The sequence below is a fragment of the Lampris incognitus genome, chromosome 16, assembly GCF_029633865.1.
Source record: "Lampris incognitus isolate fLamInc1 chromosome 16, fLamInc1.hap2, whole genome shotgun sequence".
In the NCBI taxonomy this organism is placed as follows: Eukaryota; Metazoa; Chordata; class Actinopteri; order Lampriformes; family Lampridae; genus Lampris; species Lampris incognitus.
The window spans coordinates 2,305,590-2,330,970 of record NC_079226.1 but is presented as its reverse complement, the minus strand read 5'-3'; the positions used below and the strand labels follow the sequence as shown (position 1 = coordinate 2,330,970).

At 52.1% G+C, this 25,381-nt stretch overlaps 1 protein-coding gene across 1 annotated transcript; it reads left to right on the top strand.

Moving 5' to 3' along the window:
- Positions 1-4: 4 nt before the first annotated feature.
- Positions 5-8,848, top strand: tbpl2 (TATA box binding protein like 2). The gene is made up of 8 exons (XM_056296275.1): positions 5-52; positions 805-991; positions 5,784-5,988; positions 6,889-6,976; positions 7,116-7,207; positions 7,316-7,483; positions 7,677-7,771; positions 8,772-8,848. Exons 1-8 carry the CDS (start codon positions 5-7, stop codon positions 8,846-8,848), a joined length of 960 nt encoding a protein of 319 aa, XP_056152250.1.
- The last annotated feature ends 16,533 nt before the right edge of the window (positions 8,849-25,381 follow it).

Sequence of the window (25,381 nt, the reverse complement as noted above, 5' to 3'; positions counted from 1 at the left end):
GAGCATGGAGGAGTCGGCGTTGGAACGGTACTTTGATCATTCTATTGCAAATGTAAGTAAGGTGAACAGACTTCTTCTCATCTAACTGTGTGTCCAGTTAAAGACCACTGCCACTGGAAAGGCCCTCAACCACAGGAACCACCAGGCAATGTTCTGTTTCTCACGGTGGCTTCCCTGGCTTTATGCTTTTACACTCTCAGAAACGTTGAATCACTTCACCAAGTTTAGTGGGGAAACCAACTGAAAGACTTTTAAACTGAAAGTCAACTTAGCCTCTTATATGGTCTTGATGCATGCTCAGTAATCCAGGTAAGGAAGTCCCAGAAAGTTGAATCTGTTCACCTGGACACAACGTTTATTGACAGAAACAAGTGATGAAACATGTCTCTCAATCAACGTTGTGTCCAGATGGACTGATTAAACTTTCTGGGATGGCCTCTTACAATAAAAACCAATCAAATGCAAACTGATGTCACTTTGAACCAGGGGCGGATCTACAGGGTGGCAAGGGGTGGCAGCTGCCACCTCTGGGACACAGTCTTGCCACCCCTGTTGCCACCCCATTTATAAATCAGATAATGTGTTTTTAAGTATATTTTATGTACATGCATGGTGAAGGTCAATGAGACCCGCACCAAACTCATCTCAAACAGAAATCGCCGATTTAGAATCCCCCTCCCCCTCACAGGGGCGGATCTACAGGGTGGCAAGGGGTGGCAGCTGCCACCTCTGGGACACCACTGCTTTGAACACACTCCTTGAACAGCAGGAACGGGTTCAGATCATGTGTGTTTGTCTCTGCAGGATTCCACCGGCTTTGTGTTTGAAGAGGGCATGGGACTCCAAGGTTCTCCACAGCCACAGCAGACCTCCTTCCCCCCCTCTTCCTCAGAGGAGGAGGAAGAGCAGAGCAAACCGCTGGAGGAACTGGACCTCAGCTTCCTGTCAGATGACATCAGCACACAAGATGGAGCCAAGCAGGGGAAAACAGGTCAAACATGGTTCTGATGGTTTGACCGACAGACAGATACAGAGAATGTATTAATGTCAGACCTACAAGGATAACTATTGATACTTGGTTCATCATTCTGATGTAGAAACGTTTGTCAGTTGTCTTGGTGCATGTTCAATAATCTACTGCTGCTACTACTACCACTACTTTCGGCTGCTCCCGTTAGGGGGCGCCACAGCGGATCATCTGTTTCTATCTCTTCCTGTCCTCTGCATCTTCCTCTGTCACACCAGCCACCTGCATGTCCTCCCTCACCACATCCATAAACCTCCTCTTTGGCCTTCCTCTTCTCCTCTTCCCTGGCAGCTCCATATTCAGCATCCTTCTCCCAGTATGCCCAGCATCTCTCCTCCACACATGTCCACACCATCTCAACATGTGTGGAGGAGAGATGCTGGGCATACTGGGCATACTGGGCATATGCATGCTCAACAATCCAGGTAAGAAAATCGACGAAGGTTGAATCAGTTCACGTGGCCACGTTTACTGGCAGAAACGTTACATCACTCATGTAAGTGACCTGTTCAGTCTCAACTGACTGCAGGTGTCCCCACCCTTATAAACAGCACAGTGGCATAGCCACCCAAACCAACCATCAGTTTCATATGCGCACATGGGCGTGGCCATTCACCCGAGTCAGGGGCCACGTGCAGCCTACTATTCCCAGTCAGAGACAAGAAACCGACTGACTGTCAAACATTGGCAGACAGAGAGACGGCGCCCTCAATAGCAGACAGAGAGACGGACGCCAGACACACGATGCGGACAAGTGGGTGAAGAATCTGTCCGACACACGACTCACCCAGGCGGAGAAAGACGTCCTTGCTAAGGGGCTGAATTCTGCTGTCACGCCGAGGGAAATGCCGCTAGTGGGACTGAATCGGCGATCTAAGACAAGATGGCGGACCCGGAAGCGGAGCAAGTGCGGAAGAACGTGTCAGCCCGCCTCAGCGACGCGAAGGCGCCACCGTCCAACCCCAGTGGAGACGAGAGGAAAGCTCTCACGACCCTCGGCAAGGACAGCAGCCTCATCAGCCTCCCAGCACACACAGCACTGCTGTGTTGAAGCAGACAGACCAGCATGAGGACGTTATGACGGTACTTAGCGACGTGAATACCGTGGTGAGCCGGCGTGGAAGAACGAGTCCAGAACCAGAGATCTCGTCTGGGAGGGCTCTTTATCTAGACACCAGCCCGAACTGGCGACAACAACACACAACAGTGCCCCCCCTCGCGGCCCACTCTGATTTCATCCCCGACCACATGTCCGCCGGCGGTGCGCCGCCGTCTCACTGCCGGCCGCCGCCATCCACTACCAACAGCCGCCATTCCGTCACCGGTCACCGTCACCACTTCGCTGACCAACGTCACTACAACCCCTGCTAATGCGATACTGCCACCACCAGGGATCTTCAAGCTCCCACGGTATGCGGGCATCACGGCCCTGGAGCCATACCTGGCAGCAAGGCACGACCAGTGGAGCACCCAAGACACTGCTGCTCATGTCGCCCTGGCGCTCGAAGGGAACGCGCTGCAGGTATTGCTCGACCTTATGCCGTCTGAACAGCAGCCAACGGGTTTCTACTGACTGTGCGGGACCGACTGGCCCGCCGGCGCCGCCAAGAGGGGGAGACCCTGGGAATCTATGCAGCGGATGTAAGCTTCTTTGCACATCGTGGCTACCCCACCTTTGATCCAGCAGCTCGTGACGAGTTCGAGATTCGTGACGATTTCGAGACCCGGCACGAGCTGGGCGCCTGCACAGCAATGCAGGTGCCCTCTCCCGTCATCCCTGCAAGGACTGCAGACATTGTGAGCGCCAAGAGGAGCGAGACAGAGCAATCCTCCAAGTGTCCACCACGCGGCAGGTTGAGCCAGAGGAGGCGTGGCTGATGGCAATGGACAAGCAGGAGTGGCAAACAGCGCAGGATAGTGATCCCAACCTGGCCAGGGTGGGACAGTGGGTCAATGCCAAGGCACCACTTCCACTGGCAAGCTGCAAGCTGTCTCTGCCATGTCTGTGGAGACCAAGGCCTACTTTTCCCAGTGGTCCACCTTGGCCCGGCGTGATAGACTGTTGTACCAGGTCTGGCAAGCGCCGGGCAGGAAGTGTGTGGCAGTTACTGGTGCCCAAGGACTGGTGCCAACGAGTGCTATGGGCGGCCCACGGCTCGGTGGGGGCAGGTCACTATGGGGTGGCCAAGACGCTGAACAAACTGCGTCAACAGTTCTACTGGGCCGGATGCAGGCATGACACTGAACTTTTTGTGCACTGTTGTGATGCCTGCACCGCCAAGAAAGGACCAACCAGACGCTCCCATGCCCCTCTACAACAATATCAGGTGTGTCAACTGGTTAACGTTGTCGCCCGCGGTGCGGGAGATACGGGTTCGCATCCCGGCTGTGGCGGTACCCGGGCTGCCCCCCTGAATTCGCTGCATTGGTGTCAGCAGTGGGATATGTGCGGACACGCTTTCCCGAAGGAGGGGGGTAGTGTAACGTGCATGGATAAGTAGACACGTTGGCCCTTGGCTATCGGGTTGGACTCTTTAGTCGAGCGGTTAGCGATGTCTCTCACGGCGCGGGAGATATGGGTTCGCATCCCGGCTGCGGCAGTTCCTGTGGTTGCCCCCGAATTCGCTACAATATAAATCGCAACAATTTCAACTCTAACACCAACAGTCCCATGAGCCCCTGTGCTCCCCCAGCACAGACCACTGACAGTCGGAGCAGTCACCTTCCCCGGTCGCTACATAGCCCTCACCTGAGGGGTCAGTCCCCTGAAGAAAAGAACCGTGTGTCATAAGCCTTCTTGGGCTGCACTTTGGAGCTGGCCCGGGCCCGGCAGTGGCAGGAGTCGCAGCAGTGAACATGCAGCTCCATGTCTCGTTAACAGCCAGGCCAGTAGAACTGCCCCCTGAGGCAGTGGAGGGTCTTGGCGTTTCCATAGTGCCCCGTCCCCACTGAGCCATGGACCATCTGGAGAACCTGGGGATGCAGTGCACGTGGCACCAATAGCTGCAGGAGGCCTCATCCGAAAGCTTGCCACCTCCAGTACGCCAACTCGTCGTGGAGCTTGAAGTTGCCCCATTGAGAATGGTAGGTGTTTACCTCAGGCTCCAGCGCTGACACCTCTGTCCACTTGGGCCACCCCATCTCCAGCCAGCCCCTCAACAGCACAATGGCCACGTCTGCCTCCTGCTGCTGCCTTAGTTGCTGTGTGGTCAACAGAAACCACCTCTCCTCATTGCTGGCGGTCTGGACGGTCACCATTGTTGGCATCATCTGGCCCCGTTCCTCTTGCTGCTGGCAGTAGCAGCACTCTAATGCCGCATCAGGGCTCTGTGCCTACTGAGCAGCGGCTGCTCAGTGACTGGTGCTAGGGGACATTTGATTGCTGATGTTTACCGTAAACCAACACATACTGATCAGTACTTAAGGTTTGACTCTCATCATCCACTGGAGCACAAAATAGGAGTCATCAGGACGCTGAACCACCGAGCTGACGGCGTCCCCACCGACACAGCGGCCAGGGACGAGGAGAAGTCCCATATTAAACAGACCCTGGTTAAGTGTGGTTATCCTAACTGGGCGTTTGTCAAAGCCAGGAAGACGCCCAAACAGTGCACCAGCCGATCAAAGAGAGGAGGAGGACCACAGCTGGCTAAGAGTAAACCAGTGGTGATTCTGTATGTGGTGGGAGTGTCGGAAAAGCTGAGACATGTATTTTCAAAACACCACATCTCAGTTGCTTTCAAACCCCAAAACACACTGCACCAGAAGTTGGTCTACCCCAAGGATCAGGTCCCCCGGCACAAACCGCAAGATAGTGTAGCTGTTAAGTGTCATGAGGACTGCAGTGACTTGTACATCAGGGAAACTAAACAGACACTGGCACAACACAGGAGAGCTAACATGTCAGACCAGGACTCCACAGTCTGCACCATTTACAGACCAGTGGCCACGCTTTCAGGGATGAGGATGTGCACATCCTTGATAGGGAGGAACGCTGGTTTGAATGGGGAGTCAAAGAGGCCACCTGTGTCAAGAGGGAACAACCATCCCTGAACCGGGGGGGGGGGGGGGTTAAGAGTACATCTGTCACCATCACCAATGCTGTGATTGCAACTATTCCCCAATCCTCTAAATAGTAAACGTGGTCATTGTAACTCTAGTTAATGGTCACGCCCATATGTGCATATGAACCTGGTTGTTGGTTTTGGTCATGAGACACTGTATTGTTTATAAGGGTGGGGGTGCCTGCAGTCACTGTATTGTTTATAAGGGTGGAGATACCTGCAGCCACTGTATTGTTTATAAGGGTGGGGTACCTGCAGTCACTGTATTGTCTATAAGGGTGGGGGTGCCTGCAGTCACTGTATTGTTTATAAGGGTGGGGGTACCTGCAGTCACTGTATTGTCTATAAGGGTGGGGGTACCTGCAGTCACTGTATTGTTTATAAGGGTGGGACACCTGCAGTCACTGTATTGTTTATAAGGGTGGGGGTACCTGTAGTCACTGTATTGTTTATAAGGGTGGGGGTACCTGCAGTCACTGTATTGTTTATAAGGGTGGGACACCTGCAGTCACTGTATTGTTTATAAGGGTGGGGGTACCTGCAGTCAGGTGAGACTGAAGAGGTCAGTTAGATGATGATGAAACGTTTCTGTCAAACGTGTTCAGATGAACTGATTCAACCTTCTGTGGCTTGTCCGTTGGATTTTGTTCCATGGTGAACGCCGTAAACTTTTGGCTGTGTTTCTTCTTCAGGGGATGAAAACCGCAAATGCGACGCCGGCAACACTGGCCAGGACAGCGGGGTCTTTCCTGGCTGCACTACCCAGGGCTCCATGGCCACTGAACACTTGTTGGGGCCATCTGTGTCAGGAACCGTGGCCACCCCCTTCTTTCCCATGACCCCTATGACCCCCATGACTCCTGTGACAGAGCCTTCAGGAATCATCCCACAGTTACAGTGAGGTCGTTTTTAAGTTGTCAAGAAGTTTCACAAACTTTGTTTAAAATATCACAACTTGGTTGTTTAGGGGTTACAAATTGAGAGCTTAAAGAAATCCAAGAGAGACCTTTGAGTCTCACCAAATATAAAGTTGACTTTATTTACCAAGTGACATTATTTCAGTCTCATGACTGTAACAGACATGATGTGAGTAGATGTTCCTGAGGACAATGTCTCTGTGCTTTGACCAAAGTCCTTTTAATCTGGGGTCATGTCATTCATTCTGGGTGTCTCTGAGATTTGTGTACAACAATAATGCCTCCTGAAGACTGGATTGACTATGTCCATTCAAAAACTCCAGTTCCGGCGTCCGGGTGGCGTGGCGGTCTATTCCGTTGCTACCAACATGGGAATCGCCGGTTCGAATCCCCGTGTTACCTCCGGCTTGGTCGGGCGTCCCTACAGACACAATTGGCCGTGTCTGTGGGTGGGAAGCCGGATGTGGGTGTGTGTCCTGGTCGCTGCACTAGCGCCTCCTCTGGTCGGTCGGGGTGCCTGTTCAGGGGGGAGGGGGAACTGGGGGGAATAGTGTGATCCTCCCACGCGGTACGTCCCCCTGGTGAAACTCCTCGCTGTCAGGTGAGAAGAAGCGGCTGGTGACTCCTCATGTATGGGAGGAGGCATGTGGTGGTCTGCAGCCCTCCCTGGATCAGCAGAGGAGGTGGAGCAGAGACCGGGACGGCTCAGAAGAGTGGGGTAATTGGCCCGATACAATTGGGGGGAAAAAGGGGGGTTAAAAAAACCTCCAGTTCAAGCTGAACATTAGGCTACTCTGTGTTCATTTATCTACGCGGGGATTTAAGTGTGACTATCCACGAACCCACAACCTGAAGCTGTTTGGTGGTGGTTTGTGTTCAGGAATATCGTCTCCACGGTGAACCTCGGCTGCGCTCTCAAACTGAAGTTCATCGCTCTCCAAGCCAGGAACGCAGAATACAATCCCAAGGTTTGGTAAAGTATCACAATCCACACTGCATGAGAAGTAATGTCAATTCACATCAAAGTACAACATCCTGGGATGTTTCAAGATCTTCATCCACCAGGTTACCGGGTTCTCTTTCTGAGGTGTGAGGTTGTGTTTTCAGCGATTCGCTGCGGTGATCATGAGGATCAGAGAGCCAAGGACCACTGCCCTCATCTTCAGCTCAGGGAAAATGGTCTGCACCGGAGCCAAGAGGTCAACCCCAGAAACCTGTCTTTCTCTCTGTGTGACACCCTGACTGCCTTTGGGTTTCCTTGTCCCCCAGTCTGTCAGGTCTCACATGCCGTCTTCGTCTGTCTGCAGTGAAGAACAGTCTCGTCTGGCAGCCAGGAAGTATGCGCGAGTGGTGCAGAAGTTGGGATTTCCTGCTCGCTTCCTTGAGTTTAAGATCCAGAACATGGTGGCCAGCTGTGACGTCTGCTTCTCCATCAGACTGGAGGGCTTGGTCCTCACTCACCAGCAGTTCTGCAGGTAAAGACACAAACTGTTCAGCCGGGTCTCTACTTTGTGAGAACCAACATGTCCTCTGGCAAGTGTGTAAATGTGTGCGTGTGTGTGTGTGTGTGTGTGTGTGTGTGTACGTGCGTGTGTGTGTGTGTGTGTGTGTGTGTGTACATGCGTGTGTGTGTATGTGTGTGTGTGTGTGCATGCGTGCATCTTGCAGCTATGAGCCAGAGCTGTTTCCAGGTCTGATTTACCGCATGGTCAAACCTCGAATCGTCCTACTGATCTTTGTGTCTGGGAAGGTGGTTCTGACAGGTGACGACAGAGACTGTCTGACTGACTGTATCATAATGTCTGTATCACAATATCTGTCAGTGGCGGCTGGTCCTACGAATGTTTGGGGGGGGGCAACTTAGCTTGGGGCAGCACCCCTGACTGCTGCTTTAACCTCTCCCCAGTCACACAGGTATTCAGAAGGACCATGTGGCCTATACATGTTATCAGGGTTGGTAGACGGTGGATGATTGACAGTCGAGACGAGGCGTGGCGGTGGGTGTGAACATGATTGACAGCCGCGAGAATTGTCCAATCACATGAGATCAAAAAACATGAAAACAATACCAATTCACTGCCAATAAAAGTGGGCGTGTCTGGGGCAGCACAGAACAGCGCCCCCTGGAAAACCTGAACAAACCAATCAGACAGCAGCCTCAGGTCACCTGCTCGCCACAAGTCTGAGGGCTTACATAAGGTATGGTTTGGCCGGCGCCCCTCACCCAGGAAGTATATGTATTCAGACAGGAAGTATATGTATTCGGACAGGAAGTATATGTATTCAGACAGGAGGTGAATGTATTCAGACAGGAAGTATATGTATTCGAACAGGAAGTATATGTATTCAGACAGGAAGTATATGTATTCGGACAGGAAGTATATGTATTCAGACAGGAAGTATATGTATTCGGACAGGAAGTATATGTATTCAGACAGGAATGAACCGAACCCCATTTGAAGCAGTATTTGATGCTGCTGACAGGCGCTCACAGACTGACAACACTTGTATCTCATCATTAGTATATCACTACACAACTACATTATATTTAACATGTTTATGTAGCTTTTCATCTCTTGATGTTTGAAGGGGGCAGCGCCCCAGCGCCCTCTACTGGCCAGCCGCCACTGACCTGTGTATCGTAATATCTGACTGGATGATAATGCTGTGGGTGGAAGTGAAGAAGTCAGACTGAAACAACTAGTATGCTTTCAGCAGCTAGTTAGGAAAATCCTCCAGACTCGGCCATGTTTTCCCTTTCAGGAGCAAAGGAGCGGGGCGAGATCTACGAAGGCTTCGAGAACATTTATCCCATCCTGAAGGGATTCAGGAAACTGTGAAGAGTGTGTGGTGCAACTCCTCGTCATTACCATGCACGAAGAAGCGTTGAAACGTAATTTAGTTGTGCATCGACGGCAGATGTGTCCGTGTTTTGTGTTGTGTTGCGTTGTGTTGTGTTGTGCTAGAAACGGCACAGCAGATGTGGAAAGATAAAAAAGGGATTTTCATGGGCATGGCTGTGTTCATAACTCTTACGTTGTTGTGCACTTTTCCATGTCCCTTCCATCCAAACATGTGTGTTTGACTTCTTTGATAACAGGACAAACAAACAAACAAACAAACAAACAAACGATGCCCTTTTTCGTTTTTCTGTATGTGAAATTAAAAAAAGGAAATTCACATTGTTGTGTATGTGGCCTAGTTACACAACTAGGTTATAACTAAAAACAGTGAAGAGGGAAACTAAGTTTCCTGGTTCTTTACTCGTAGCCATGCTGCTACTACTTTCGGCTGCTGCCGTTAGGGGGCGCCACAGCGGATCATCCGTTTCCATCTCTTCCTGTTCTCTGCATCTTCCTCTGTCACAGCAGCCACCCGCATGTCCTCCCTCACCCCCTCCATAAACCTGCTCTTTGGCCTTCCTCTGTTCCCTGACCTTAAACATGAAATACTGGCAGCCTTGCAACAGAACATCCGTCCATCCCTGACCCGGACCGCTCGTCCTGCTCTCAAGGGGGCGGGGAGGCTGCAGCCTGTCCCAGCAGCCACTGGGCGGCAGGCGGGGAGACACCTTGGACAGGCCGCCGGGCCGTCACATCCGCGCCTAACGGCGCATGCAATGTGTTACTACAACAGAAAGTAGTCCCTTATCGTAGCGGAGGCTCTACACTACACTCCCCTTTAGTGCATCAGCTTGTCTTCTCTTCTTCATGGGGCAGAAACACCAAACAAAATGCTCCACCCTTAACATACACTTACCAACTCCAGAATAAGACCCATTTAGAAGTCCGGTCTCTGGGGCGGTCTCGTCTGCCTCTCCTCCGTACAGTACATCAGCCGGGGTACCAGCACCCTTATCTGTACACGAGGCTGATGTGGTCACATCAGGAGTGTGTGTCTCTGTGTCATGTGAATCCAGGCAAGGGCTTGTTGCGTTCTCACATCAGCCTCCAGGATTTGGTCTGCATGACGTCTCCGTACGTTCTCTCCCGCCTCCACGTCATACATCGTTGGCCCGTCTATGGTGGAGATTGTACCTGGCTGCCACTTGTCAGTCCAGTAATCACGTGCCTGGACTGCCTGCCCCACACCGGAGCTCCGGGTTGGCTTAGCGCTCACGGGTTTGGACCGTCCGTCTGTTCCCCACATTGCACCGCCCACCTGGTTTGAGAAGATCAATGTGGGACCTCAGGTTCCTGTTCAGGAACATCACCGCTGGAGTCTGATGAGTGGTTGCGTGTACTGCATTACGACAGGCAAGGAGGAAGTTGTCTGTCTTGTGTTGCAGCGGTTGATGTTCACGGTCCACAGCTTCTTTAGTGGCTTTCTTGGACGTCTGCACAAATCCTCCTGCCAAGCCGTTTGTGGTGGGATGGTAAAAGGGGCAGAGGTAAAAGGGGCAGAGGTAAAAGGGGCAGAGGTAAAAGGGGCAGAGGTAAAGTGCTTAACTCCACTGTTCTTCACCAAACTTCGGAATTCCTCAGAGACAGATTGTCGTCTGTTGTCTGTGCAGATGTGTTCTGGTATGCCGTTCCTGGCGAACATGGTCCTCAGAACTGTAATGGTCTTTCCTGACGTGGTTGTCTTCATTTGGATGACCTCTGGCCATTGGGGATGTGCATCGACAGCGATTAAAAAGGTCGAGCGTATCGATTCCTGGTCACCAAACATAGGCACGGGCAAGGCTCGTCGTCTTCACGGTACCCGGGTGTCCCTTGTGCGGGTCCTCCAGTACTCCGGTTTTGGGAGGAATCACAACTCATTAACCACACCTTAGTGTTCCCCAACACACTGACGACTAACTGCTCCTTCCTCGCCGAGAAAGCTGGGAAGGGTGTGTTACCACGCGCTGGCCATGCCTTCACCGTGATGTCATGCACCTTTGACAACACGGGGTCGTTGCGTGTTTCTCTTTCGACGAGGCTGTTCGTCAGTGGTAATTGTCCAACTATTGTTGTGGGAGATACCTCTGAAGAAGTCAGCGGTGGTAAACGTGACAAACCCTCTGCACTGCCGTGTTGCTTGCTCCCCTTGTGTTCAGTGTCGTACATGTGACCTCCTAAGAACACAGACCATCGCTGCAGCCTTTGTGCTGACGTCACTGGGACGCCTTTCCTTGGGTGGAGGATTGATACGAGAGGCTGACGGTCAGTCGACAGGGTAAACTTGTGACCATGCAGGCGGTGATGGGGTTCTTGACTCCCCGCACAAGGCGTAGGGCCTCTCTGTTCAGCTGTGTGTAGTTGTGTTCAGCTGGAGTCAGCATTCTGGAGGCAAAGGCTATTGGTCTTTCTGAGCCATCTGGAACCGTGTACGACAACACAGCTCCAACCCCATGGGGTGGGGCATCCATCACACGCCAGCAGGGGCGTGGGCAGGAACGGGGAGAAAACCCTCTCACGGGGGGCGGGGCCAAACAAACTACATTAAACCACGGCGTATTTCACGTGTGCTTAGTTAAGTACTCACATTTTAAACGAAAGGCACATTGGTATATTGTATAGCATTATTAATAGAGTGTGTATACTAGCGCCATCTGCTGGGTGGGGTAGATGGAGAACTGCCTATAACCTGGCTATTTGTTGGGAGCGTTGTGTGACTTAGGCCTGTTCTGTATTACCATAACGCATCAGATGAGATTGCTTATAACAAATGTCTTTTATTCGTTTTATACGTTTAAAGTTTTTTCCCCTTTTTCCATGATTGCTGCCAATCATGGGGGGGGCGACTGCCCCCCCCCCGCCACAATCAGCGCACGCCCCTGCATGCCAGTCGGATTGGTAAGGATGGGTCAAAGTGTGCAAGCACCCCTTCCGAAGTAATGAGTCTTTTAGTTTCTAGAGATGCCTCCTCACAGCTCCCAGTCCACTTCCACAGAGTCCCCCCCCCCCCCGTCTGTAAGAGGGCGTGTGGTGGTGGTGCAGCACTGCACCGGGGAGAGGTTAGGCAAGAACCTGTGGTACTACTTCACCAGTCCAAGATATGCTCTCAGCTGACACACGTGTATAGGCGGAGGTGCCTTCAGCACAGCTGCTACCTTGTCTTGAGACACGTGTACGCCATCCTTGTTGATCATCACATGTCCACGGGAGGAGAATTCCTTTCGGGAAAACTCGCCTGTCTGTCGATTATCTCCGAGCCCGTATTCTCCTAACCTGCTGAGCACTTGTTCAGGTTGGAAACATGTTCGTCATCGTCTTTGCTGGTGACGATGATGTCAGCCAGGAAACACCGAGTCCCTGGTTTCCCCCGCAGGACCTGGTCCACTGCCCTTTGCCAGGTTGCAGGAGCTGATGCCACCCCAAGCACCAACCTGTTGTACTGGTAAAGTCCTCCGTGTGTATTAACTTTCAGGTATCTCTTGGATACGTCATCGATTTCCATTTGGAGATAAGCTTGGGCCAAATCGATTTTTTGTGAAACCCCCCCCCTCCCCCCCCCGACAGGGAAGCGAAGATGTCCTCAAGTCGAGGTAGAGGATAGTGTTCTGTGTGGAGAACTGGGTTAACAGTCACTTTACAGTCTCCACATAGGCGCACCTCGCTTGGCTTTCCTGGTTTTGTGCTGGACGTTGTCTTCATCACTGGGACAACAGGCGTGGCCACCTTTTGACAGGACCCCAGTCTGCTCCAGATTTCCCAGCTCCGCTTCTACTAAAGGACAGATTGCATATGCACTGGTCTGGCTGTGTGACATTTTGGACATGCAGTTTCCTCAACCTCAGTCTTTGCCTTGCTGCCCTGAAGTGTTCCTGTTCCTTTCATGAACACTTCCTCGGAGTCGGGGAGTATTTGTGACAGTCTCTCAGGTGTGGCCTTGCTGCCCTCCTTAACTGAAACAAATAGTGCCTCGATGGTGTGCCAGTCCAACTGGATTTTCCTGAGCCATTCACATCCCAGCAATGGTGGTCCCCCATTTTCAGTACATAAAGGTTCAGCTGCTGTGATTTGTCCCTGCAGGTCACTGCCACGTTAATGTTAGCTTTAGGACGCAGTCTCTGGCCTGTGTAAGTCTGTAGCAGTAGTTTAGTGGGTTTCAGAGGTATGTGTGAAAACAGCCGTTGGTAGTCCTGTACAGAGACCACTGTTAAAGCTGAGCCGGTGTCCTAATCCATTCTTATGTAGTCTCTCACGCCTGCCACTTGAGGAGTGATCCATATTACTCTTCCATCATTTGGGCTTTGGGGTTCGAATGCTGCTGGAGGGTGTCTGCTATGTGATTGAACGTGTTGTCTTTCCAGGGCTTAGCCAGCTCCGCAGCAGCCCGTACGGTTTTGCTCCCATCCCACTGAGGAGGACCCCGGCCTTCTTCACATCGTTAACGCCGTTAGCATCACAAAACAACCCCACTCTTTCAACCTATGTTGCCCAGTCTTCCACGCCACCGTCAGACGCTGTACTGGTTCCAACCACCGCCATCTTTGTTACCTTAATTCAGCCCCGTTCTCCTTGTTCTTCTTTTAGCGAGGCCCCAGCAAGCCACCGCTCATCTCGCTTCACTCACCTGTCCTCTCCTAGCCAGGGGACACTCCGTCCAGCTGGGTCGCTCCTCCCTCTCTCGTCTCCTCCGGGAGTCGTTATCAGCTGAAACACGATACGGGACCGGAAACACGGTACGGAGGCCGTTATCAGCTGAAACACGGTACGGAGGCCGTTATCAGCTGAAACACGGTACGGGACCGGAAACACAATACGGAGGCCGTTATCAGCTGAAACACGGTACGGGACCGGAAACACAATACGGAGGCCGTTATCAGCTGAAACACGGTACAAGAGTCGTTATCAGCTGAAACACGGTACGGGACCGGAAACACAATACGGAGGCCGTTATCAGCTGAAACACGGTACGGGACCGGAAACACAATACGGAGGCCGTTATCAGCTGAAACACGGTACAAGAGTCGTTATCAGCTGAAACACGATACGGGACCGGAAACACGATACGGAGGCCGTTATCAGCTGAAACACGGTACAGGAGTCGTTATAAGCTGAAACACGATACGGGACCGGAAACACAATACGGAGGCCGTTATCAGCTGAAACACGGTACAGGTGTCGTTATCAGCTGAAACACGGTACGGGACCGGAAACACGGTACGGAGGCCGTTATCAGCTGAAACACGGTACGGAGGCCGTTATCAGCTGAAACACGGTACAGGAGTCGTTATAAGCTGAAACACGGTACAAGAGTCGTTATCAGCTGAAACACGGTACGGGACCGGAAACACGATACGGAGGCCGTTATCAGCTGAAACACGGTACAGGAGTAGTTATAAGCTGAAACACGGTACAGGAGCCGTTATCAGCTGAAACACGGTACGGAGGCCGTTATCAGCTGAAACACGGTACGGGACCGGAAACACAATACGGAGGCCGTTATCAGCTGAAACACGGTACAAGAGTCGTTATCAGCTGAAACACGATACGGGACCGGAAACACAATACGGAGGCCGTTATCAGCTGAAACACGGTACGGGACCGGAAACACAATACGGAGGCCGTTATCAGCTGAAACACGATACGGGAGTCGTTATCAGCTGAAACACGGTACAGGACCTGAAACATGATACGGAGGCCGTTATCAGCTGAAACACGGTACAGGTGTCGTTATCAGCTGAAACACGGTACGGGACCAGAAACACAATACGGAGGCCGTTATCAGCTGAAACACGGTACGGGACCGGAAACACAATACGGAGGCCGTTATCAGCTGAAACACGGTACAGGTGTCGTTATCAGCTGAAACACGATACGGGACTGGAAACATGATACGGAGGCCGTTATCAGCTGAAACACGGTACGGGACCGGAAACACGATACGGAGGCCGTTATCAGCTGAAACACGGTACGGGACCGGAAACACGATACGGAGGCCGTTATCAGCTGAAACACGGTACGGGACCGGAAACACGATACGGAGGCCGTTATCAGCTGAAACACGATACGGAGGCCGTTATCAGCTGAAACACGGTACGGGACCGGAAACACGATACGGAGGCCGTTATCAGCTGAAACACGGTACAAGAGTCGTTATCAGCTGAAACACAATACGGGACCGGAAACACGATACGGAGGCCGTTATCAGCTGAAACACGGTACAGGTGTCGTTATCAGCTGAAACACGATACGGGACCGGAAACATGATACGGAGGCCGTTATCAGCTGAAACACGGTACGGGACCGGAAACACGATACGGAGGCCGTTATCAGCTGAAACACGGTACGGGACCGGAAACACGATACGGAGGCCGTTATCAGCTGAAACACGGTACGGGACCGGAAACACGATACGGAGGCCGTTATCAGCTGAAACACGGTACGGGACCGGAAACACGATACGGAGGCCGTTATCAGCTGAATCACGATACGGGACCGGAAACACGATACGGAGGCCGTTATCAGCTGAAACACGGTACGGGACCGGAAACACGATACGGAGGCCGTTATCAGCTGAAACACGGTACGGGACCGGAAACACGATACGGAGGCCGTTATCAGCTGAAACACGGTACGGGACCGGAAACACGATACGGAGGCCGTTATCAGCTGAAACACGGTACGGGACCGGAAACACAATACGGAGGCCGTTATCAGCTGAAACACGATACAAGAGTCGTTATCAGCTGAATCACGATACGGGACCGGAAACAAGATACGGAGGCCGTTATCAGCTGAAACACGGTACGGGACCGGAAACACGATACGGAGGCCGTTATCAGCTGAAACACGGTACGGAGGCCGTTATCAGCTGAAACACGGTACAGGAGTCGTTATAAGCTGAAACACGGTACAAGAGTCGTTATCAGCTGAAACACGGTACGGGACCGGAAACACGATACGGAGGCCGTTATCAGCTGAAACACGGTACAGGAGTAGTTATAAGCTGAAACACGGTACAGGAGCCGTTATCAGCTGAAACACGGTACGGAGGCCGTTATCAGCTGAAACACGGTACGGGACCGGAAACACAATACGGAGGCCGTTATCAGCTGAAACACGGTACAAGAGTCGTTATCAGCTGAAACACGATACGGGACCGGAAACACAATACGGAGGCCGTTATCAGCTGAAACACGGTACGGGACCGGAAACACAATACGGAGGCCGTTATCAGCTGAAACACGATACGGGAGTCGTTATCAGCTGAAACACGGTACAGGACCTGAAACATGATACGGAGGCCGTTATCAGCTGAAACACGGTACAGGTGTCGTTATCAGCTGAAACACGGTACGGGACCAGAAACACAATACGGAGGCCGTTATCAGCTGAAACACGGTACGGGACCGGAAACACAATACGGAGGCCGTTATCAGCTGAAACACGGTACAGGTGTCGTTATCAGCTGAAACACGATACGGGACCGGAAACATGATACGGAGGCCGTTATCAGCTGAAACACGGTACGGGACCGGAAACACGATACGGAGGCCGTTATCAGCTGAAACACGGTACGGGACCGGAAACACGATACGGAGGCCGTTATCAGCTGAAACACGGTACGGGACCGGAAACACGATACGGAGGCCGTTATCAGCTGAAACACGATACGGAGGCCGTTATCAGCTGAAACACGGTACGGGACCGGAAACACGATACGGAGGCCGTTATCAGCTGAAACACGGTACAAGAGTCGTTATCAGCTGAAACACAATACGGGACCGGAAACACGATACGGAGGCCGTTATCAGCTGAAACACGGTACAGGTGTCGTTATCAGCTGAAACACGATACGGGACCGGAAACATGATACGGAGGCCGTTATCAGCTGAAACACGGTACGGGACCGGAAACACGATACGGAGGCCGTTATCAGCTGAAACACGGTACGGGACCGGAAACACGATACGGAGGCCGTTATCAGCTGAAACACGGTACGGGACCGGAAACACGATACGGAGGCCGTTATCAGCTGAAACACGGTACGGGACCGGAAACACGATACGGAGGCCGTTATCAGCTGAAACACGGTACGGGACCGGAAACACAATACGGAGGCCGTTATCAGCTGAAACACGATACAAGAGTCGTTATCAGCTGAATCACGATACGGGACCGGAAACAAGATACGGAGGCCGTTATCAGCTGAAACACGGTACGGGACCGGAAACACGATACGGAGGCCGTTATCAGCTGAAACACGGTACGGGACCGGAAACACGATACGGAGGCCGTTATCAGCTGAAACACGGTACGGGACCGGAAACACGATACGGAGGCCGTTATCAGCTGAAACACGGTACGGGACCGGAAACACAATACGGAGGCCGTTATCAGCTGAAACACGGTACAAGAGTCGTTATCAGCTGAAACACGGTACAGGTGTCGTTATCAGCTGAAACACGATACGGGACCGGAAACACAATACGGAGGCCGTTATCAGCTGAAACACGGTACGGGACCGGAAACACAATACGGAGGCCGTTATCAGCTGAAACACGATACGGGGGTCGTTATCAGCTGAAACACGGTACAGGACCTGAAACATGATACGGAGGCCATTATCAGCTGAAACACGGTACAGGTGTCGTTATCAGCTGAAACACGGTACGGGACCGGAAACATGATATGGAGGCCGTTATCAGCTGAAACACGGTACGGGACCGGAAACACGATACGGAGGCCGTTATCAGCTGAATCACGATACGGGACCGAAAACACGATACGGAGGCCGTTATCAGCTGAAACACGGTACAGGTGTCGTTATCAGCTGAAACACGATACGGGACCGGAAACACGATACGGAGGCCGTTATCAGCTGAAACACGGTACAGGTGTCGTTATCAGCTGAAACACGATACGGGACCGGAAACACGATATGGAGGCCGTTATCAGCTGAAACATGATACGGGACCGGAAACACGATACGGAGGCCGTTATCAGCTCAAACACGGTACAGGTGTCGTTATCAGCTGAAACATGATACGGGACCTGAAACACGATATGGAGGCCGTTATCAGCTGAAACACGATACGGGACCGGAAACACGATACGGAGGCCGTTATCAGCTGAAACACGGTACGGGAGCTGAAACACGGTACGGGAGTCGTTATCAGCTGAAACATGGTACGGAGGCCGTTATCAGCTGAAACACGGTACGGAGGCCGTTATCAGCTGAAACACGGTACGGAGGCCGTTATCAGCTGAAACACGGTACAGGAGTCGTTATAAGCTGAAACACGGTACAAGAGTCGTTATCAGCTGAAACACGGTACGGGACCGGAAACACGATACGGAGGCCGTTATCAGCTGAAACACGGTACAGGAGTAGTTATAAGCTGAAACACGGTACAGGAGCCGTTATCAGCTGAAACACGGTACGGAGGCCGTTATCAGCTGAAACACGGTACGGGACCGGAAACACAATACGGAGGCCGTTATCAGCTGAAACACGGTACAAGAGTCGTTATCAGCTGAAACACGATACGGGACCGGAAACACAATACGGAGGCCGTTATCAGCTGAAACACGGTACGGGACCGGAAACACAATACGGAGGCCGTTATCAGCTGAAACACGATACGGGAGTCGTTATCAGCTGAAACACGGTACAGGACCTGAAACATGATACGGAGGCCGTTATCAGCTGAAACACGGTACAGGTGTCGTTATCAGCTGAAACACGGTGAGGGACCAGAAACACAATACGGAGGCCGTTATCAGCTGAAACACGGTACGGGACCGGAAACACAATACGGAGGCCGTTATCAGCTGAAACACGGTACAGGTGTCGTTATCAGCTGAAACACGATACGGGACCGGAAACATGATACGGAGGCCGTTATCAGCTGAAACACGGTACGGGACCGGAAACACGATACGGAGGCCGTTATCAGCTGAAACACGGTACGGGACCGGAAACACGATACGGAGGCCGTTATCAGCTGAAACACGGTACGGGACCGGAAACACGATACGGAGGCCGTTATCAGCTGAAACACGATACGGAGGCCGTTATCAGCTGAAACACGGTACGGGACCGGAAACACGATACGGAGGCCGTTATCAGCTGAAACACAGTACAAGAGTCGTTATCAGCTGAAACACAATACGGGACCGGAAACACGATACGGAGGCCGTTATCAGCTGAAACACGGTACAGGTGTCGTTATCAGCTGAAACACGATACGGGACCGGAAACATGATACGGAGGCCGTTATCAGCTGAAACACGGTACGGGACCGGAAACACGATACGGAGGCCGTTATCAGCTGAAACACGGTACGGGACCGGAAACACGATACGGAGGCCGTTATCAGCTGAAACACGGTACGGGACCGGAAACACGATACGGAGGCCGTTATCAGCTGAAACACGGTACGGGACCGGAAACACGATACGGAGGCCGTTATCAGCTGAAACACGATACGGAGGCCGTTATCAGCTGAAACACGGTACGGGACCGGAAACACAATACGGAGGCCGTTATCAGCTGAAACACGATACAAGAGTCGTTATCAGCTGAATCACGATACGGGACCGGAAACATGATACGGAGGCCGTTATCAGCTGAAACACGGTACGGGACCGGAAACACGATACGGAGGCCGTTATCAGCTGAAACACGGTACGGGACCGGAAACACGATACGGAGGCCGTTATCAGCTGAAACACGGTACGGGACCGGAAACACAATACGGAGGCCGTTATCAGCTGAAACACGGTACAAGAGTCGTTATCAGCTGAAACACGGTACAGGTGTCGTTATCAGCTGAAACACGATACGGGACCGGAAACACAATACGGAGGCCGTTATCAGCTGAAACACGGTACGGGACCGGAAACACAATACGGAGGCCGTTATCAGCTGAAACACGATACGGGGGTCGTTATCAGCTGAAACACGGTACAGGACCTGAAACATGATACGGAGGCCATTATCAGCTGAAACACGGTACAGGTGTCGTTATCAGCTGAAACACGGTACGGGACCGGAAACATGATACGGAGGCCGTTATCAGCTGAAACACGGTACGGGACCGGAAACACGATACGGAGGCCGTTATCAGCTGAATCACGATACGGGACCGAAAACACGATACGGAGGCCGTTATCAGCTGAAACACGGTACAGGTGTCGTTATCAGCTGAAACACGATACGGGACCTGAAACACGATACGGAGGCCGTTATCAGCTGAAACACGGTACAGGTGTCGTTATCAGCTGAAACACGATACGGGACCGGAAACACGATATGGAGGCCGTTATCAGCTGAAACATGATACGGGACCGGAAACACGATACGGAGGCCGTTATCAGCTGAAACACGGTACAGGTGTCGTTATCAGCTGAAACATGATACGGGACCTGAAACACGATATGGAGGCCGTTATCAGCTGAAACACGGTACAGGTGTCGTTATCAGCTGAAACACGATACGGGACCGGAAACACGATACGGAGGCCGTTATCAGCTGAAACACGGTACGGGAGCTGAAACACGGTACGGGAGTCGTTATCAGCTGAAACATGGTACGGGACCGGAAACACGATACAGAGGCCGTTATCAGCTGAAACACGATACGGAGGCCGTTATCAGCTGAAACACGATACGGGACCGGAAACACGATACGGAGGCCGTTATCAGCTGAAACACGGTACGGGAGTCGTTATCAGCTGAAACACGATACGGGACCGGAAACACGATACGGAGGCCGTTATCAGCTGAAACACGGTACAGGTGTCGTTATCAGCTGAAACATGATACGGGACCTGAAACATGATATGGAGGCCGTTATCAGCTGAAACACGATACGGGACCGGAAACACAATATGGAGGCCGTTATCAGCTGAAACACGGTACAGGTGTCGTTATCAGCTGAAACATGATACGGGACCTGAAAAATGATATGGAGGCCGTTATCAGCTGAAACACGATACGGGAGTCGTTATCAGCTGAAACACGGTACGGGACCGGAAACATGATACGGAGGCCGTTATCAGCTGAAACACGATACTGGACCGGAAACATGATACGGAGGCCGTTATCAGCTGAAACACGGTACGGGAGTCGTTATAAGCTGAAACACGGTACGGGAGCCATTATCAGCTGAAACACTATACGGGAGCTGAAACACGGTACGGGAGCCGTTATCAGCTGAAACACTATACAGGAGCTGAAACACGGTACGGGAGTTGTTATCAGCTGAAACACTATACGGGAGCTGAAACACGGTACGGGAGTTGTTATCAGCTGAAACACTATACGGGAGCTGAAACACGGGACAGGACCCGTTATCAGCTGAAATACCATACGGGAGCTGAAACACGGTACGGGAGTCGTTATCAGCTGAAATACCATACGGGAGCTGAAACACGGTACGGGAGTCGTTATCAGCTGAAACACTATACGGGAGCTGAAACACGGTACGGCAGCCGTTATCAGCTGAAATACCATACGGGAGCTGAAACACGGTACGGCAGCCGTTATCAGCTGAAATACCATACGGGAGCTGAAACACGGTACGGGAGCCGTTATCAGCTGAAACACGGTATGGGAGCGGAAACACGGTACGGGAGTCGTTATCAGCTGAAACACGGTACGGGAGCCGTTATCAGCTGAAACACGGTACAGGAGTTGTTATCAACTGAAACACGGTACGGGAGCAGTTATCAGCTGAAACACGGTATGGGAGCGGAAACACGGTATGGGAGCAGTTATCAGCTGAAACACGGTATGGGAGCGGAAACACGGTATGGGAGCAGTTATCAGCTGAAACACGGTACGGGAGTCGTTATCAGCTGAAACACGGTACGGGAGCTGAAACACGGTATGGGAGCCGTTATCAGCTGAAACACGGTACGGGAGCTGAAACACGGTACGGGAGCCGTTATCAGCTGAAACACGGTACGGGAGCTGTTATCAGCTGAAACACGGTACGGGAGCCGTTATCAGCTGAAACACGGTACGGGAGCTGAAACACGATACGGGAGCCGTTATCAGCCGAAACACGGTACAGGAGCTGAAACACTGTACGGGAGCCGTTATCAGCTGAAACACGGTACGGGAGCTGAAACACGGTACGGGAGCCGTTATCAGCTGAAACACGGTACGGGAGCTGAAACACGATACGGGAGCCGTTATCAGCCGAAACACGGTACAGGAGCTGAAACACGGTACGGGAGTCGTTATCAGCTGAAACACGATACGGGAGTCGTTATCAGCTGAAACACGGTACGGGAGCTGAAACACGGTACGGGAGCCGTTATCAGCTGAAACACGATACGGGAGCTGAAACACGGTACGGGAGTCGTTATCGGCTGAAACACGATACGGGAGTCGTTATCAGCTGAAACACGGTACGGGAGCTGAAACACTGTACGGGAGTCGTTATCAGCTGAAACACTGTACGGGAGTCGTTATCAGCTGAAACACGGTACGGGAGCTGAAACACTGTACGGGAGTCGTTATCAGCTGAAACACGGTACGGGAGCTGAAACACGGTACGGGAGCCGTTATCAGCCGAAACACGGTACAGGAGCTGAAACACTGTACGGGAGCTGAAACACTGTACGGGAGTCGTTATCAGCTGAAACACGGTACGGGAGCTTTTATCAGCTGAAACACTGTACGGGAGCTGAAACACTGTACGGGAGTCGTTATCAGCTGAAACACGGTACGGTACCCCCACTACAACCAGTACACTGGCCTACCACTGCCTGGGAGCACATCCAGGTGGATATCTGTAGGGAGCTCCACGGTGTCCCGCATAGTCAGCTCTTCCTTGTGGTGGCATACGACCTCCACTCTAAGTGGCCGGAAGTGATCGCTGCGGGTTCGGTCACGACCCAGGTGGTCACTGACTTCCTCGCCTCTCTGTTCGCCAGATGGGGGATCCCTAACAGAATCACTACGGATAACGGCCCACAGTTTATCTCAGCTGAGTTTGCAGCTTTCCTGGCAGACAAAGGGATCAACCGCATTCGCACTGCCTTTTACCACCCAGAAGCCAATGGGGGTGTGGAAAGGTTCAACCAAACACTAAAAAACGGCATCAGGGCACATCTGGCTGACGGTCTACCTTTCTCAGCTGCTTTACTTCACACCATGCTGCACTACCGGGCGACACCGCACTCAACCACAGGCAGCTCACCAGCCCACCTCATGATAGGCCGGGAGCTCCAACTTCCTCTGGATCGCCTGCGAGCACAGTTGGCCACCGCACCTGCATCGGTAACGCCGGTCCAGCACAGCAGCAGGGTCACTGGCCGTCAACGTCAGATGAAACAGCGGTTTGACAGGGGGCATAAAGTGCGTGCTCCACAGTTCACAGTTCTGGACTGGGTCCGGGTCCGTCGGCCGCACCGGGGTCACAAATTGCTCTCCTTCTGGTCGGCACCACTGCAGGTCACCAGTCGGCTAGGTGCAGCGACATTCCGCCTCTCTGATGGGTCACGGTGGCATGCCAGCCGACTTCACAAGGTAACTCCACCTAACACCACACACCCCGATGCCTCGGAGAACTGGGGTTCCATGGCGGCAGACTGTGACTTTCCCATAGCACAGCCAGAACCCGCAGAGGGACACCCAGCTGAGGGTGGGGGCCCCGCAGCTGATCATGAGGCCCGGCCAGCTCGAGCTCGGGCTCCACCAGGCTATCTGAAAGACTATGTTACGGACGTCTGACGTTTAGGTTAGTTAGAGCGTGGCCTGTCACGTGGCAGAATAATCCACATGGCTACGCTGGTAACTGGTAGTCCACCCAGTTTACCTAGTTGTGATACAGCTCATTCATGTTCACTGTTCTGGTGATTTCTGGAGAGGGGGGGGGGAGGGAAATGTTGTGTTTAAGTCACAACAGTGTGACTGTAGTCTAGGACACTGCAGCTTTAGGTTTTACTACAGCCGGTTTACGGCAGTCGGTTTCCGGCAGTAACACAAGACGTGGTGGATGCTATACTGTACGTGTATATAACGTTTACTGTGGCAGCAATAAACACAGTTTGATTCAAAGTCGTGGCCCGAGTTTTGCTGGACACAACAGAGAGTGCCAGGAGATTAAGCCAACTCAGAGGAGAGAACCTCTCATCTGTACACCACTTCCTAGCCCCCCGCCGTGGGAGAGGGTAGCAGCAGACATTTGCCAGTTAAACAAAGAGAACTACTTGGTAGTTGTGGACTATTTTTCAAGATACATAGAAATAGCTCACCCCACTAATACGTCTGCAGATACAATGATAGCTCATCTGAAGAACATCTTTGCTAGGTGGGGATGCCCAAATGAACTGATTACAGATAATGGACCCCAATTTTCAGAGAAAGCTTTTGCTCAGTTTTCAAAAACTTTTGATTTCAAGCAAATCACTCCAAGCCCTCATTATGCACAAGCCAATGGCGAAGCAGAGAGAGCTGTGCAGACAGCTAAACAGATTCTGAGACGGTCTGATCCTTTCTTAGCACTGTTGTTCTACAGAGCAGCTCCCTTGCAGGTGACGGGGTTGGGGTGGGGGTGGGGGGCAGCACAGCTAATGATGGGAGGACAAATCTGCTCTACACTTCCTACCCGGGAAGCTAACTTACAGCCTGCATGGCCAGACCTTCAACAGGTGCGGCAGATCGATGACGGAGCCAAACAAAGACACAGTCGAGTGTACAACACAGGTACAAAGTCAGACCACTGCCTGAACTTCAACCAGGGACCAGTGTTGCAGTAAAGCTGGACTATGACAGGGGCTGGACCAAATCAGCTTCAGTTGTGCAGAAGTGTGACACACCGCGGTCCTACACTATACAGACGGATAAAGGAGTGCTCCGGAGGAGTACGCATCACCCTAGACCCATCCTAAGGGCTCCAGAGGCCCCTTCAGAAGGACAGGTACAGATGGACCGCAGCACTAAGACCAACGGGGACTGTGATACACAGACTGACTTACCTGTTACTGACAGAGACCAACCTCCTGTCTCACCCACTGTTACTGCACCGGTGATTCCAGAGTACCTGAGACGCAGTAGCAGAACGGTGAAACCACCGGACAGACATGGGCAATATGTTTAGAATTAAACCTGGCTGCTGGGACAGTGGCAGAATAACCCTCTGCTTTTGTGACTGACTGGTTGTCCACCCGGTTCACATGGGAAATGAGTGGCTTAATTGTTCATGTCAGTTCACTTAAGAAACAAATGGTTGATCTGTTCATATTGGATCAAGATATATTTAACGTCTGACACCATGTAGCGTTATGAACACACATAAACATCCATTGTCTGAGGAGAATTTATTGACTAACCCGGCGCATCAACATGGAGTTTCAATCTGAATAAAACAAACCATTACTCCCCCCTCGACTGGAACCCCTTACTTGAAATGCCACACAACATATCGATGCGCTCTTATAAGATAGTGCCATTACAACAAAGAAGGCAACTAGAGAGGTC